A 15,596-nucleotide genomic window follows, 5' to 3' on the forward strand; every position below is an offset into this window, starting at 1 on the left:
ATCTTCCACACTCACTGTCTGCAATGTCCCCCATTGACACAATTTAGGTCATTTAGGAGGCAGACTTCTACCCTGCCTATCCGTGCCAACATAGGCTGAAAAAGGAAAGAACATCTCAGCAGAAAGACCAAGATACAAGATAAAAACTATCCTCACTTGGGAATCGAACTTGGGACTCCTGTATGCAACAGCGAAGCATTTAACCGCTACACCACAGACACTGATTTTTCCAGATTCCATTGTCTGAGAAATTTTTTTCTGGAGCGTCTGAAATTTTTATTTTGTTTTTCAGACCAAGATGGACTGCAGAGCTTAACACGTACAGAATTGAGGCGGCCTTGAAGCTGGGGAGCTGGGATAAGCTGGATGAAGCCCTCAAACACGTAATTTTGGGTGGTTGTTTGAGTAAAGAGAAGTGCATTGACTGCATGAAGAAAAGAAAGAAAGAAAGACAGATTTAACTGAAAGAAACATGAGAAATGGGATCTTCCAGTAGCGCCCTCCAACCTCCGAAAGACATATGAATGGCTTAAAGCTAATAACACTGAGATTATTATAGACATATGAATGGATTAAAGTTAATAACACTGAGATTATTATAGACATATGAATGGATTAAAGTTAATAACCCTGAGATTATTGTAGACACATGAATGGATTAAAGTTAATAACACTGAGATTATTATAGACATATGAATGGATTAAAGTTAATAACACTGAGATAATTATAGACATATGAATGGATTAAAGTTAATAACACTGAGATTATTATAGACATATGAATGGATTAAAGTTAATAACACTGAGATTATTATAGACACATGAATGGATTAAAGTTAATAACACTAAGATTATTATAGACATATGAATGGATTAAAGTTAATAACACTGAGATTATTATAGAGAAGACTACATTGAGAAGACTATTGTTAGAATGTCAGCTTTTGATAGAACTGTGTTAAATAAGTGGAGAGGTTAGATAACTCCCCAAATAAACCCTGGGTTAAAAAAGGTTCCACCATTAGGGATTTGAACCAAGGTCATTCATATCAACTATTGTAAAGCTTAGCTCCTTTTCCATTTTAATTGTGTGCTCAGTAGTTTAAGAATATAATTGTTTTGGAAACGTTATTATGTGCATTTTAAAAGTAATGTTTTGTATTTTGTAAATGCAGTTTTGTATTTGGTAAACAAAGTTTTGAGTTTTGTGAATGCAGTTCTTAGTTTCTTTAACACAGTTCATTTCACAAATGCTTTTGTGCTTCATAAAAAGTTTTGTGTTTTGCAAATGCAATTTATTTGTTTGCGAATAGAATTTTGTTTTGTAAATGTAATTTTTTGTTTAGTAAATGATTTTATTTTTTTATAATTGCAGTTTTGTGTTCTTTAAATAGTTTCTCTTTGAATATGAGTATGTGTTCTTTCAGTGAGTATGTATGTTGTTTTTGTTTTTTTATATTTTTTGTCATTTAGGTCATATTTTGATTTTGTAGGAGAAGCAGTCAAGCAGGTCCTGGCCGGTTCTTGTTGGTCGAGTTCTTAAGGCTGCAAAAGAAAAAGTGAGTTGTTTGCGGTACCAAGAAAAAACAGACAAAGGTGTATGTGAATCATTGGGACACTGATTTTGACTTCAGTGTATATGGGTTTCATGTTGTTTTTCAAATATTAAAAAAAACCCCAACATTTTCCCTTCTCTAGTAGCATAAAGGTATCGAAGCATGTCCTTTACTGAAACTAAACTTTATATTTTTACCTTCTCTGAATTATTCACTGGCATCTGTGGTGCTATATTCAGGCTCTTCATCTTAACATGCAATTCCCTGTAGGGGAAGGTTTTTAAAAAATAAATCAAGTGTCTCCGTCTGTCTGCTGGGATGTTGTATCCCACTCAGCGTGGGTTGGCCCCATCAGTCAGGGTGGAAGCAGCCCATCTCCTAAATGATCAAAAGTGCATCAGTTAGGATTAAATACATTTACGGTCAAAGATTATTCATCATCATCATTGCCTTTCTCACCCTGGATCAGGATACAGGCAACGAACAAACACTCTCCGCCTTTCCCTATCCTGGGTTTGTCGCTTGATGTCACTCCATTTCTTCCCACTTTTCTGTACATCCATTTCCGTGACTCTTCTCCAGGTTCCTCGTGGTCTTCCCCTTAATCTTTTACCCAGTGGCTTCCAATCTAACACTTTCCTTGTTATGCAGCTGCTTGACTTCCTGAGAGTGTGACGAAGATTATTAAAATAATTGAAATTATTCTCTCTGTTGACTGGGTAAATTTTGAATTTCCTCCCAGAGAGCTGCTGACTTCATTGAGCAGCTAGATCTCGCCCGTCGAGAACAGATGGGACCCCTGTCTGCCGCTAGCATGGAAATTGGTTCTTATCATCGGGGCTATGAAAACATTCTCAGGTACTTTATGCATCTTTTCCCAGCAGGTTGCTTTGTGTATTCAGAAGCCTTCAGCATGTAGCAATCTTTTTCAAAATCCATACAATATGAAAGACATTTGTTTTTGGACTCAATTTCTTCTACACTTTAATGGAAAACTTCTAAAAACAGAAGTAAATAACTTTGTGTGTCCCTAATTCAGTCATTTTTGCATATTGTTAAATTTCCAACTCTAGCCGTATATGTGCATGAACATTGACTTTCAGAAATGTGAATTTCTTTATTTTCCACCAGAATAGCTGGAAATTTTGTGTAGGGTGGGTTTTTTTTTAACATATGTGAGGCAGCGTGGTGAAATCAGACGCTCGTCAGAATAATCAAAGTGAAGAAATTGGTATTTTTCTGCAGGTTTGTTAATTTTTTTCCAATTTTCGTTTTTTGGCTCAACACCTTTCATGCCCGTTATAGAACACATTTCTGTGTTGATTTTAATGAAAGATGTTGATTAAAGGCACAAAACAAGTAAATTTCAACTCATATTTGGCGGCCATTTTCTAACTTTACGTCTGAAACCAGGTGACCCCCACCTACTTCATTTGCAAATATCTCGACTTCTGTTCGAGATAAACAGATATTTTTTTCAAACAGAGCAAGACAAGTGAACTAGCTTTAAGATGCTATCAATAATCTACATGCCCCAAAATTGACGAGAGCCTGATTCCACTGCGTCGTGGCACACATAGTGTCTCCATTTATGATTACGGTTGTGAATAACAATTTATGACCAAAAGTGTTTCACCAAATTTCACGAATACAGAGTTCATTCAGACACGGGCGATATTAATCATCGATATGATCTTGAAATTGAGTATATGTTGCTATAGATAGACTGCACATGATCTTCGAGATTGGGCAATATAGGAAGATGTTTCTGTATGTAGATGAGCAATATTGGGAAATGTTTTTATGTTTACACTGCTCATAATGAGCGAGATGAAGAAAATGTTTCTATATATAAAATGATAAGTGAAATTGAACAAAAGTTTCTATGTATATTTATAGACTACACATGGTCAGCGAGATTGAACCAATGTTTCTATATTTAGACTACACATGATCAGCGAGATTGAGCAGTTCTTCCAAGTGGTGAGCGACTTCCCTGAGGAGCGACGGGACGAGAAGGACCTTGACATTTCCTCCACACAGCTCCTGGACAGTTGGCAGTCCAGGCTTCAGATGGCACAGGTGAGAAAAGATTACCTGTAGACAGGTTTTGAATTGCTGGATACAGGTGAGGAATGGTTATCTGTAGACAGGTTTTGAATTGCTGGATACATGTGAGGAATGGTTATCTGTAGACAGGTTTTGAATTGCTGGATACATGTGAGGAATGGTTATCTGTAGACGGGTTTTGAATTGCTGGATACATGTGAGAAATGGTTATCTGTAGACGGGTTTTGAATTGCTGGATACATGTGAGGAATGGTTATCTGTAGATGGGTTTTGAATTGCCGTGTGCTGGAGCACAGTTCTTGTCTCTCACAGCGTCACTTTCCGCCCGATTCTGTTACTTTTAGTTCACGTGACTCAGCAGCCCGCCGGAGCTCCCCGGCCTGGGGTCACGGGGTTAATGAGCCCTGAAGCGACTTTGCCGCTGTCGGTCAGGAAGTTCGCATTTTTGACTATGTTTAAAACGATATAACTTCTTCCCCATCCCACATAGCAAACCATTACGCAGATGTACTAAAAGCTCAATGTCTTGAGATTTATTCTGCGTTAGAATGGTTAGTTTCTGAGCCTTAGTTTTTGCTCTAGACAAGTGTTTGTAGAGTACCCAATTTGTCCTATTTTAGTTACAAACTTATGAATAAATGATTGTTAATTTTAAAAAGGCACGACAGATCTCTCCAAAATCTGTGTTAAACTGACTACGAATATCATGTCTTTTACCATGAGAAATCTTAAATCTGCGCTAGTAGTAATAGTCAAGTTATAAGAGAAGAAAGATGCACATTTGCATTTTTTAACTAAAAACGATCAGCGTTAGCTCTTATTTTACTATTAAACAAGAGAAAGTTACTCTGCGTTTGTTCATGAATCATGCTGTGTCTGTGGCAGCCTGCATACAACTAAAAAGATATAATATAAGCCATTAAAAAAACCACAAAACCGTGTAAATATATGGGTAGAGATAAACTTCTTGTATGGAATAAAAATAATGACAGCTGAAACATTCATTCTTAGTTTTTGTGTAGGAGATATGCGCTGACACAATTATGAATGTAAAGAAATCAGTCACATTGTCAGTTATTGCAAATGGTCATAGAAACGAAAAAAAAGCTGGAAAAGTCTGGTGCTGATTCAGTGTCCCTGGAAAGCTAGAAATTATTCTTATAACCCAATTACGAGAAGTCATCCTTATTATTCAGTCAACTTACAAAACCTAGACTTAGCGTTTTAAGGAAAGTAAGGAATTTCTGGAGTGTAACGGATACTGTTCGTGTATTAGATCTACGTTAAAGATGTATTCTAGCACTAAAATCGATTTGTACTTTTCATAGAGAAACTTCATGGTAACTTTTATAAACTTTCGAGAAAATATGCGAATATTCACGATTATATTAGACACATAAAGTTGTATTTGGAGGAATTACTTCATAGCGAATTGTGTGCCCGATGGATAAAATTGTAAAATTACAGCCTTCTATTATAAGCGCAGATACCATCTTTTCTGAGTATCTGCACCAAAGTTATGTTGTTCATGTTCCAAAAGTTCGACAAATTTTGAAGATGCCTTTTTTTATATTGATTTTTTTTCATTCACTCTAGTCCAAAAAAAATTACAATTTAGCATTGCCGACTCCAGCGCGTCTAACGAAATAACCAGACAAGTTACAACGTCCGTTCTTTTTTGAGTCTCAAGAGCAGAAATGCGTGCTTTGGGTGCACTAAATGAGAATTACCATAATACAAGGATACACCTTAAATTGTACGTTGAAAAGTACCAAAAATTAGGTCGGCCCAGACAGAGCGACGACAGGGAGCTGACCCCCGTGACCCCGACGCGATAAGGCGCCCGGCGGGGAACCCCCCGCGGCAACTAAAATTCCACTGCCGGTGCGCCGTGCTCTGTGCAATGTTGATCGAATGAGAAAGTAAGGGACAAAATCTGGTATGCCATTGGGCCTTATGAAGATCTTCTCACCACTGGAAGAACACATATTGAGATGGTATGGGAACATAACAAGATCAACAGGACTTGCAAGGATGATCCTACAGGGCACTGTGCAAGGAGGGAGAAGGAAAGGCAGACAGAAAAAGAAATGGGAAGACAACATAATGGAATGGACAGGTTTAAAGTTGGGTGAAGCCCTTTGAAAGGCTGAAAATAGAGAAGGTTGGAGAAAAAGTTGTAGCTCGATCATCTTTGGTGCCCAAACGGTCATCTAAGACTGGGGGATGAAGAAGAAAGAAGAAATGTTGATCTTATTTGTTTTTTTAAACTCTTTATCTCCGAGGGGGGTAAATCCACTACTCCTGGGCCCTTTTTTTGTGCTAAATGTAAAAATGACAAAAACATCATTAAATGGGTCATTAAATCAAAACTAGCAAACCTATTTCGATAGTTCTTCGTCTAATAAATGAACTTTCGATTAAAGAGACCTGTTTTTGGCAATTGCTGAAAAGTAATGTGATGTTGAAGTCGACGTGACGTAAAGGAATGTGCCTGAGCTGCTGTCAGCGGCTCACCGGCCTAGTTGTTCCGACCTCGAGCCGCTGGGAGCGGCTTGCTGGAGATAAAGAGTTAAAAAGACTTGCTTGATAAGAACAGGAGATCTGTTTTGGTCTACAGATAACCATTCCTCACCTGTATCCAGCAATTCAAAAGTTGGTCAACAAAATCTTTCTGAAAAAGCCGATATTTACACTTCTAAAACCTTTTGGGTTGAAACTTCAGTTTTTAGTGCTTTGTGTTCTGTATTACCTTTTTTAGAATGGTTGTGAGTTTTGTCATCTGATTTGTAGTTTATGATACTAGTCAATTCCAGTCACTGACCCTTGACCCTTAACCTTTGTAAAGACTTGACAAACAAGCTAAAGGAAAAAAATTGCTGATTGGCTCATTTTTTTTCTGTTAGAACCCGATTGTATCAACATCATGTAGGTCATCAGAACTTTCTTCGTCTTTGGCAGCATCATCTCACTTAACCCAACTTTGTCTCGGGAGTGGTTGGAGGGTGCCACTTGTAGGCCATACTTCATTACATTCTCTCTCTTCGTCTTTCCATCAGTTTTGCTCTTTCATTGTGCTAGATGCCCTCTATTGTATCAGTGTGCTTCTTCTTACTTAAAAAAAGAAAGAAAAGTCAATCAAATTTCACATAATGCTGATATAGAACAATGCTGTTGAGCCTCTATGAAGCTTACATCCCGTGTAAAAAAGGTACTCATTTTGATTCTTTTTTTTTTTTCATGTTCGGTCGACAGTCGTCATTTCGCTCCCAAGAGCCGATTCTGACCCTGAGAAGGACCTTACTGTCTCTGGTACAGAGTGAGAGAGACCCCAGTCTGGACGTTCAGATCGGGAAGTGGTGGTTATGGAGTGCCAAAGTGGCCAGAAAGTATGTTTTTTTTTTTTCTCTCTCTCATTTTAACATTGTATTTATAGATTGCCCAGAAGTAATTTATTTTATGACTATATTAGTACAGCCAAACCTTGTAAGACGATTACCTTTCCAAAAGTGTCACATATACAAATGACCACTTCCCATTTCCCCTTTTAGGTTTTGCTTCTATATTATAATGACACTGTCCAAGAGGACCACCCGTCTCTTTTCTCAACCTTGGGTGGTCATTTTGGACAGGTTTACTGTATTTCCAATTAATGTATTTGCATGAAGCATGTGCCCAATCTTTCACCTATTTAAGGTTAAGAGCTCTCGAAGCTCTAGGTGAACTTCTTGGTCATGCAAAATATGCCACATTGGGCACAGATGAAAGAAACCTGCAACCTGAAATTTATTAAACTAAAGATATCTTTATGTAAATATCCTTCAGCATAAACTACCCCCCCCCCCAAAAAAAAAAAAAAGTACATCGCCAGCAGTTTCAGACAACCATCCTCAAATTTTAAGACCCCTTAATTACTCTCATCTTTGACTTGCTCATAGATTTGTATAATAATATCCTAGACCGTGCATTCTGACATGGTTGGCGGGTGATCTTGTGTGGTTTGCTCCTTTTCGATCGAACATCTTTCATCCTTATCTCTTCTTTTCTTTGCATGTTACTTTCTAGGATACTTGTATATGACCCATTTATGTTACAAGTGCCATAGAACTGTAACTAAAACTAGATAAAAACAAAAAGTGTATATTGCCAACAGTTTCAGACAACTGGTCCCAAATTTTGAGACCCTTAAAGTTATCTAACAGCCTGTGTTTGACCTGCCCGATGCAGTTGTGTGTTTAGGCTTGCTTTCAGTGCACAGAAGGGTAAAGACTCACTTTTCACTTGTCATTTGTTCTGTAAAATCTGCATTTATTTCCCAGGGCTGGATACCTCCAATCTGCATACGGCTGCCTACTTCAAGCTAACTCTTACAACCTCCCAGATTTCTTCTTGGAAAAAGCCAAATGGTTGAGAGAAAAAGTGAGCTTTTGCAAAAACAGTTGAACCTGTCCATAATGGTCACTCCGTATCACAGAGATGTGACCACTTTAGACAAGTCGTCGCTATAATTAGGGTCTGATTTATGGTCTCTTACTATATTTGACAAAGTTAACCGATAGCTTAACATCTTAAGTCCTAATACTATCTCTCAATTTTATTGCCATAAATATGATCTGTCTGAAGAGCTTTTTTGGATTGATTGAATGTACACACTCAGTATGAGAACAAATTGACGGAAAACTTTCCCAGCACGTGACTGCTATTAGGAGGTTTTAGAGTCCGACTTGTTGCAAATATGACTGACTGAGGCCAGTACGGTCAGTTAAAAAATTATAATGTTGCTGCAGGATTCTAAATGTCTAACTTGATTTCTGTAAATTTTACATGAGAGTGAAAAAAACAAAAAGTAAGGATATTAACCACATTTTAGCTGTTTAAAATCCAACGTTGGAGCAAATATTTTGACAGGTTTTTCTGGCTGAAAGTTGATTTATAGAATGTGTTGTGTGATGTCAGTCAGAATTTAGGGGGAAAAACAAAAACCGCGTTTTGGAGTCAGTTGTAATTAAAATCCTGCAGCAATGATAAGAAAAATGTCGCAGAACAGTGGTCATTAGTACCGGTGACCACCCTGAAGAGCTGACCACTACGGCAGGTTCGACTGTATTTTTGTTTTGTTACATGTCTAAATCAGTATTGAGGCCATATATGGATTTGGTTTGTTTTGTCAATTGACCGAACAGAGACCTCTTAAATGAAATAATCTCATCTTAGTAAAGAATTAACTGTTGTGGTTTGTGGAGACTTCGTGATTTTTTAAAATATCGTTACTATAGAGTTTATAGATTAGAATAGTCCCTACAGACTTTGTAATTTGTGGATGGTTGGCGGGTGCTCTGGTGTGGTTTGGTCCTTCTTTCCTATCGAACATCTGTCGTCTTTATCTCCCCTCCTTCTATTTTGTGTTTGTTACTCTCTAGTAACACCTCAAATCTTCGGCACTTATATAACCTTACTGTGTTGCAAGTGCAGTGAAACACTTACTAAAACTAAAGACTTTGTAATTTAAAGCAATTATGGCTTGTGTATGTTAGGGTGAGCCAGAGGCTGCCATCTCGTGCCTGGAGAAAGGAATCACCGAGCACTTTGGTGGCATGACTCAGCCAGGACAGATAGAGGCTCTGAACCGACCGCTGAAAGAAGTCTATGCCAAGGTAAGTGTGAACCGGTCTCTATTTCTCTCTCTCTTCTTCTATCTTTCTCTCTCTCTCTCTCTCTGTCTCTCTCTCTCTGTCTCTCTCTGTCTCTCTCTCTCTCTCTCTCTCTCTCTCTCTCTCTCTCTCTCTCTCTCTCTCTCTCTGTTAAATAAAAAATAAAAATTATATTATTTTTTAAAATTATACTGCAGGTTTTTTTATGCCCCCATTAACACAATTAAGATCATTTAGGGGGCGGAATTCGACCCAGCCCTTCAGAGCCAGCCCGGGCTGAGAAGTATACAACATCTCTTAGGAAAGACCAGAACCTCTTGCATGCAACGGCGAAGCACCTACAGACGCCAGTGAATCAACCTCTCATTTGTAGTAGTGTTATTTTATTTTATCATTATCTTCATCATCATCATTGTTGTTATTAATAGTTTAAAAGCTTTATTGTTATTATTATTATTATCATTATTATTATTATTATTATATTGTTTTATTAGTAGTAGTAGTATTAGTATTATTTTCATTATTATTATGTCTTATGCCCACAGACTGTTTCTGTTTATTAGTTTTTCCACATACTTTTCTCATATCTTTCACCCAGTCTCTGCTGCTATACGCGAAATACAACGAGGAAGCATCCAACCTGGAGACCAACTCTATCGTGAAGCAGTACAAAGAAGTGTACGAGGTGTGCCCAGAGTGGGAGGACGGCTACTTCCACCTGGCCAAGTACTACGACCGCATCATGGTTACGTTTTTGGACGACAAGGAAAGAGCCGAGAAGCAAGGGTGAGTGAGTTCAGTAATGGGATGAGAAACAAGGGTGTGCTAGCTCAGTAATAGATAAGAAACAAGGGTGTGAGTTAGTTCAATAATGAGATGAGAAACAAAAGTGTGAGTGATTTCAGTTACAGATAAGAAACAAGGGTGTGTTAGTTCAGTAATAGAATGAGAGAAAAGGGTGAATTAGTTCAATAATGAGATGAGAAACAAGGGTAAATTGAGAAACAAGGGTGAATTAGTTCAGAGATGGGATAAGAAACAAGGGTGAATTAGTTCAGAGATGGGATGAGAAACAAGGGTGAATTAGTTCAGTAATGGGATGAAAAACAAGGGTGAATTAGTTCAGAGAAAGATTTCATTGACTTTCCCAGTTAACATTCTTCCCTGTCAATGTCAAGTCCTGACAGTAAAGGATGAAACGGGCCCACCTCCCATTGGTTCTAAACAGTGTCGATAAGGCAGTAAAAATATCTATAGTTACAATTTCATCCCATCCCCCCACCTCCCCCCTTCCAGGGAGTTTGTAATCCACGTGGTTCGGTTCTTCGGCCAGTCACTGAAGTACGGCAACGAGCACATCTACCAGTCGATGCCGCGTCTGCTCAGCCTGTGGCTGGACTCCGGCACGGCTGTGGCTGAGGCTGAGCGCAAGGACAAGGGGAAGGTCTCGTCGAAGCTACAGACCCTGCGCACGGTGCTGAACAGGATCAACTCGGTGAGTTGTTTTTCTTCTTCTCCCTCCTCTCTCTCTCTTGCTGCTACCTTCCTACCTTGCTCCCTCCCTCCCTCTCTCTCTCTCTCTCTCTCTCTCTCTCTCTCTCTCTCTCTCTCTCTCTCTCTCTCTCTCTCTCGTCCACCCCTCCTTGTCCCCTCTTTTTTTCTTCAAGTGCTAAATCTAAGCCAGACATCAGGAATGTCATGTTGGGACCATTTACAATCATTTACAGTTAATTACAATCGTTAGAATTGTTGACGTCCATTTAAGATTATTTACAAATATTTACAGTTGTTTACAAGCATTTGATATAATTTGCGATCGTTTTACATTATTGATGATTGTTTACAACAATTTACAATCTTGACAACCATTCACAATCATCTATGATCATGATTATCATTTACAGTCATTTAAGATCATTAATTTTACTTTACTTTTACTTTTATCCGCCGCTTATACCCTTTTGGGTGTCGTGGGAAGAAAGAGACGTCTCTCTGTTGCCAGCCGGAGAGCTTGGGCCAGGGGGATGCCGTGGGTGGTTAATTAACAATCATTTATATTTTTTTATGTTTGTTTACAATCATTAACAATCATTTATGATCATTTACATTAATTAACAATCATTTATGATCATTTACATTAATTAACAATCATTTATGATCATTAACAATCATTAACAATCATTTACATTTGTTTACAATCATTTACAATCACTCCAGAACGTGCAGCAGCTGAGCCAGCAGTTGGCCCCGTACCAGTTCTTCACGGCATTTCCTCAGCTCATCTCACGAATCTGCCACGCCCGTGTAGAGGTATTCCAGCTTTTGCAGGTAACCGTTGGTTGTAACATATTTGTTGTGTTTGATGTTGTTTACTGAGCAGCTTTCATGCTTTTTATCTGTCGCCGTTAGTTTTATAGATATCATCCCAATAAACATAGATCACTCTGAAGTTTTAAACTTTTACTGTGGGGGATTACTTTGGGGACTCTTGTGGCCTAGAGGTTAAGGTGTTCGCCTCTCATTCAAAGGTCGCGGGTTCGAATCTGGGTAGCAACGGAAACATTTTCTTCTCTAAAATTGTCTCCTTTCACTTCCTTTCCTGCTCTCTAGCAATGTTCTATCATCTGCTTTCGTCTCCACTTTCTGCCCCCACCATATCACCTCCTTTACCTCCTCTTCTGGGCTCCTGACTCTGTCTGCAACCTTTCTACTGCTACTCCTTTGTTCCTTCTTGCTGCTGTCTTTCAGCCGCACCCCTGATCTTCTGGTAGGAAATATCTACACTTAGCCTTCTCGGACAAGGGCGAAAAATCTCGGAGGTCCCGTGTGGAAGTTGCGCACGTTAAAGATCCCTTGGTGGTCCAAATTCGATAAGAGTAGGCTTCAGCGGCCACCCGCGCAAAATTAAAAAATTTCCTACCAACTGAAAATGTTTGGTGAGTCTCATATGACTTTATGCAGTTGCGAGCTCCGTAAAACACCTACACTCCTCCCCCCCCCCCAAAAAAAAAAAAAAAACCAAACAAACTTTTACTGTATTCGATGTAATGTCTGTTAAACTTGTAAGCCTTTATTTTCAGGATATTATTGCTAGTCTTCTCCTTCAGTACCCGCAGCAAGCGTTGTGGATGATGATGGCCGTATCCAAAGTAAGTTATCCGTCTTGTCTCTTTAGTCAGAGGTCCTTTATAGGATATAGAAAGTATAAGTAAAAGTAAAGTATACCCACACTCCCGTCCCACACGTCTCTGCGCATCATAACAATCACACTGGTCTGTCCGTGAATTTATGCACCCCGCGTAATTTAGCAAAATTTGATCTTTTTTTGCATAATTTCTGATTATTTTCCTTTATAATTCTTTGTTAAAATTAACAGAATCGCATAATTTCACATTTCAAGGCTCAATTTGCATAATATCATAATTTTTCTTTCATAAAGCGACAGGGACAGACTAGTCTATCTATCTCCTGTTCTTGTGTGACAATACTGCTTGTTTTATGCCCTCTTCTGTTATTCTTACTCCTATCCTCTTGACTTATGAGTCACACTTTGTACCATAATTTTTACCTCTTGAGTTACGCTTTCTACTGATATTTTGACCTCAAGAGATGGTATACCATCGTCTGATGACTTTACCTCTGGAGATGATATACCTTCCACTCATGTTTTATCTCATGAGATTTACCTTTTACTAATCCATATATAACTCATGAGATATACCTTCAACTATTTTTACCTTATATATTATGTTTTACTATTACAATCAAATTGTCCGAGACGGCCACCCATTGTTGAAAAGAAAAATGAATGTCTCAGACAAGTTGACATCTTTAACAGTGTCATTATAAGAGGGTTTTTTTAAAACACATGGGAAGAAATGGGGACTGGACATTTGTACTTGTGATCATCTTCATGGAGTGGCCGTAAAGGCAGATTCGACGGTACCTTTCATTAAAATTTTTACCTCATAAATTTGACCTATTAGTAATATTTGTACCACATGAGTTCTACCGCTCTAAATAATTTTACCTACTGGGTTATATTTTCTACATTTATATTTTCTCCAGTCCTCTTACCTCATGAGAGTGAAGCGGTGCCAGGAGATATTTGCCACTGCTATGTAAGTGTTTCCTCGTTTCAAGGATTTGCTGTGTCTGTTCTTGTTTTCATCGTTATTTAAGAGACAAGCACACTCACAAATAAGGGCATGCATGCATGTAGACACACACGCGTGCACGCACACGCGTACGCACACACACACACACATGTACGCACACACACACGCATACGCTCAACTTAAACACACACACACACTCACACACGTCCTTGTATGCATAGACAAAAATGACTAATTTGTGTTTATTTTCACACGTTTTCATAATAATCAGTTTTAAGCGGAGGTTACACAGAAGAAATGTGTCCATGCTCCAAGCCTTGTATTTTGTTTTACTGTTACTGTAATTGTTACTTCTTCACTATTGCTACTAACGTAATTATACATAATTGACCCTTTCTTTAGTACTATATTTTTTGTGTGCTAATTATAATTATTTTATCATTTATAATAATAGTTGATAATTGACTATTTCTTTAGTATTATATTATTTAGCTAATCATAATTATGATGATTTCAGTTATTTCATAATTATAGTTAATTGACTGTTTGTATTATAATTAAGTTATTTCATAATTATAGTTAATGATAGTGGACTAGTACTTTATTGTTTTTGAGCTAATCATAATTTCATTGTGTTGTTTAATTGACAGAGGAAAACAGCCAGATCTGAACAAGTTCATCCAGGTAGGTTTTTGGTCTCACACACATGCACGCACACACACACTCACACACACACTCACACACACACACACACACACGCACACACACACTCATAACCCCAAACCTCGCTTTCTGCCATCCCTCCTGAAGAAAACAAAAACAAAAACAGAATGGGCTTTACGTCAATCTTAAGCCTAATGCTACTTTGAATTGGGGCCTCAGAAGGGAATGGATTTTCTTCGTTTTCATCTGTCCTGACCAAAAAGTTCACCTGTCTAAGATATTCAGTTTTTTCCTCAACAATGAGTGGCTAGACAATTTAGACTTTATATGCAGAAGACTAAGCACACCTTTCCTCTCTCGGTCTCCTTTGCCCCCTTTTTCTTTCCCATTCTTTCCATCTCTCACTTCTCTGATTTGATTTTTCTGTCAGGATTGTAAAAAGCTGACGGAGAGATTGTTGGAGCTTTGTGAGAAGGATTTTGGCAGTAACATGACAGTCAGCTTGAGTCAGATGTTCAAACCTCTAAAACGTCTCTTGGAGGGCAGGTAGGCCTACTGCATGTAATGCTCGATTGTCTCAAGTTCAAACCTCTGAAAAGTCTCTTAGAGGACAGGTATTTCACGTAATGTTGGATTCATGGTCTCCCCCCCCCCCTCCTTTTGCTTGCAATTTTCCCTTTAAAATGTTTTCGTTATAAAAGTGAAGAATGAAGAACTGGTACACTGGTACATATGTCGTGTTTTACTGTCGTATCCATACGACATGGGGGAACTCTGTGCCCCCACTTTCCAAAGAGGAAATTTACTCGTTAATCCAGTCCGTACGGTTTGCATAGCAGTCTGTCAAAATTATTTTTGAGAAATACTGAAAGTTTCATAGAGATCTTCGAACTAAAAGTATTCTAAAATGTTAAGAATACAACCCCTGGGGTACAAAATGAGACGTATGGATAGGGTTAAGCCTGTTTAAGAGGACAGCATCTAAAATCATTGTATGTTGACTATTTGTATTTGTGAAAAATAAAATGCAGTGTATTATACAAACTTCTAAGACACGGCCATGCATTGTCTTATTTTCCTCTTGTGTGAAATGATGTTCATTTTGTTTCTTTGTTCTTTTTCCCTTGCGTTACGTCTCCAGCAACTTCAGCAAAATCCTATTGCCCTTACAGTCGGCTGTAACGGTGAACCTACCAGCGACAGTCGCCGAGGGTTTGAACCACAACCCTTTCCCTGATGATCAGATCTACATTCAAGGGTTTGAGGATACGGTGAGTACTGAATTTTTTAAAAATATTTTCGGTTTTGTCGAAGTCTTGCAAAGACAGAGTATTTAAAGGATGGTTGGAGAACACCAGGGTTGGTCCTACTACATTATTCTCATCTCTTGTTTCTGACCAAGGTAGGTGTCCTTCTTCTTTTCTCTCCCCTGTTTCTGTCTGCCTGTCTTACTTCTTTCATGTAATAGAAGATAGTTATTGCGTCAATGTGCTTCTCTACAAAGATGCTGTTTTTCTTTGGGGGGGGGGGGGGGGGGG

At 38.4% G+C, this 15,596-nt stretch overlaps 1 protein-coding gene across 1 annotated transcript in view; it reads left to right on the forward strand.

Annotated features, from left to right (window-relative positions):
* The window catches only part of LOC101856065 (serine/threonine-protein kinase ATR), a gene marked incomplete in the record, with an annotated part of 74,155 nt that overhangs the window by 47,539 nt on the left and 11,020 nt on the right, over positions 1-15,596 (forward strand). Inside the window, 15 exon segments of the mRNA XM_013081704.2 lie at positions 293-383; positions 1,494-1,559; positions 2,299-2,414; positions 3,500-3,638; positions 6,882-7,015; positions 7,946-8,045; positions 9,161-9,280; positions 9,876-10,063; positions 10,574-10,772; positions 11,495-11,605; positions 12,358-12,426; positions 13,346-13,398; positions 14,046-14,079; positions 14,489-14,604; positions 15,200-15,329. Of these exon segments, the coding sequence (XP_012937158.1) occupies positions 293-383; positions 1,494-1,559; positions 2,299-2,414; positions 3,500-3,638; positions 6,882-7,015; positions 7,946-8,045; positions 9,161-9,280; positions 9,876-10,063; positions 10,574-10,772; positions 11,495-11,605; positions 12,358-12,426; positions 13,346-13,398; positions 14,046-14,079; positions 14,489-14,604; positions 15,200-15,329 (1,666 nt within the window).

The sequence above is a fragment of the Aplysia californica genome, unplaced genomic scaffold (genome assembly GCF_000002075.1).
Source record: "Aplysia californica isolate F4 #8 unplaced genomic scaffold, AplCal3.0 scaffold00007, whole genome shotgun sequence".
Taxonomy (NCBI): Eukaryota; Metazoa; Mollusca; class Gastropoda; order Aplysiida; family Aplysiidae; genus Aplysia; species Aplysia californica.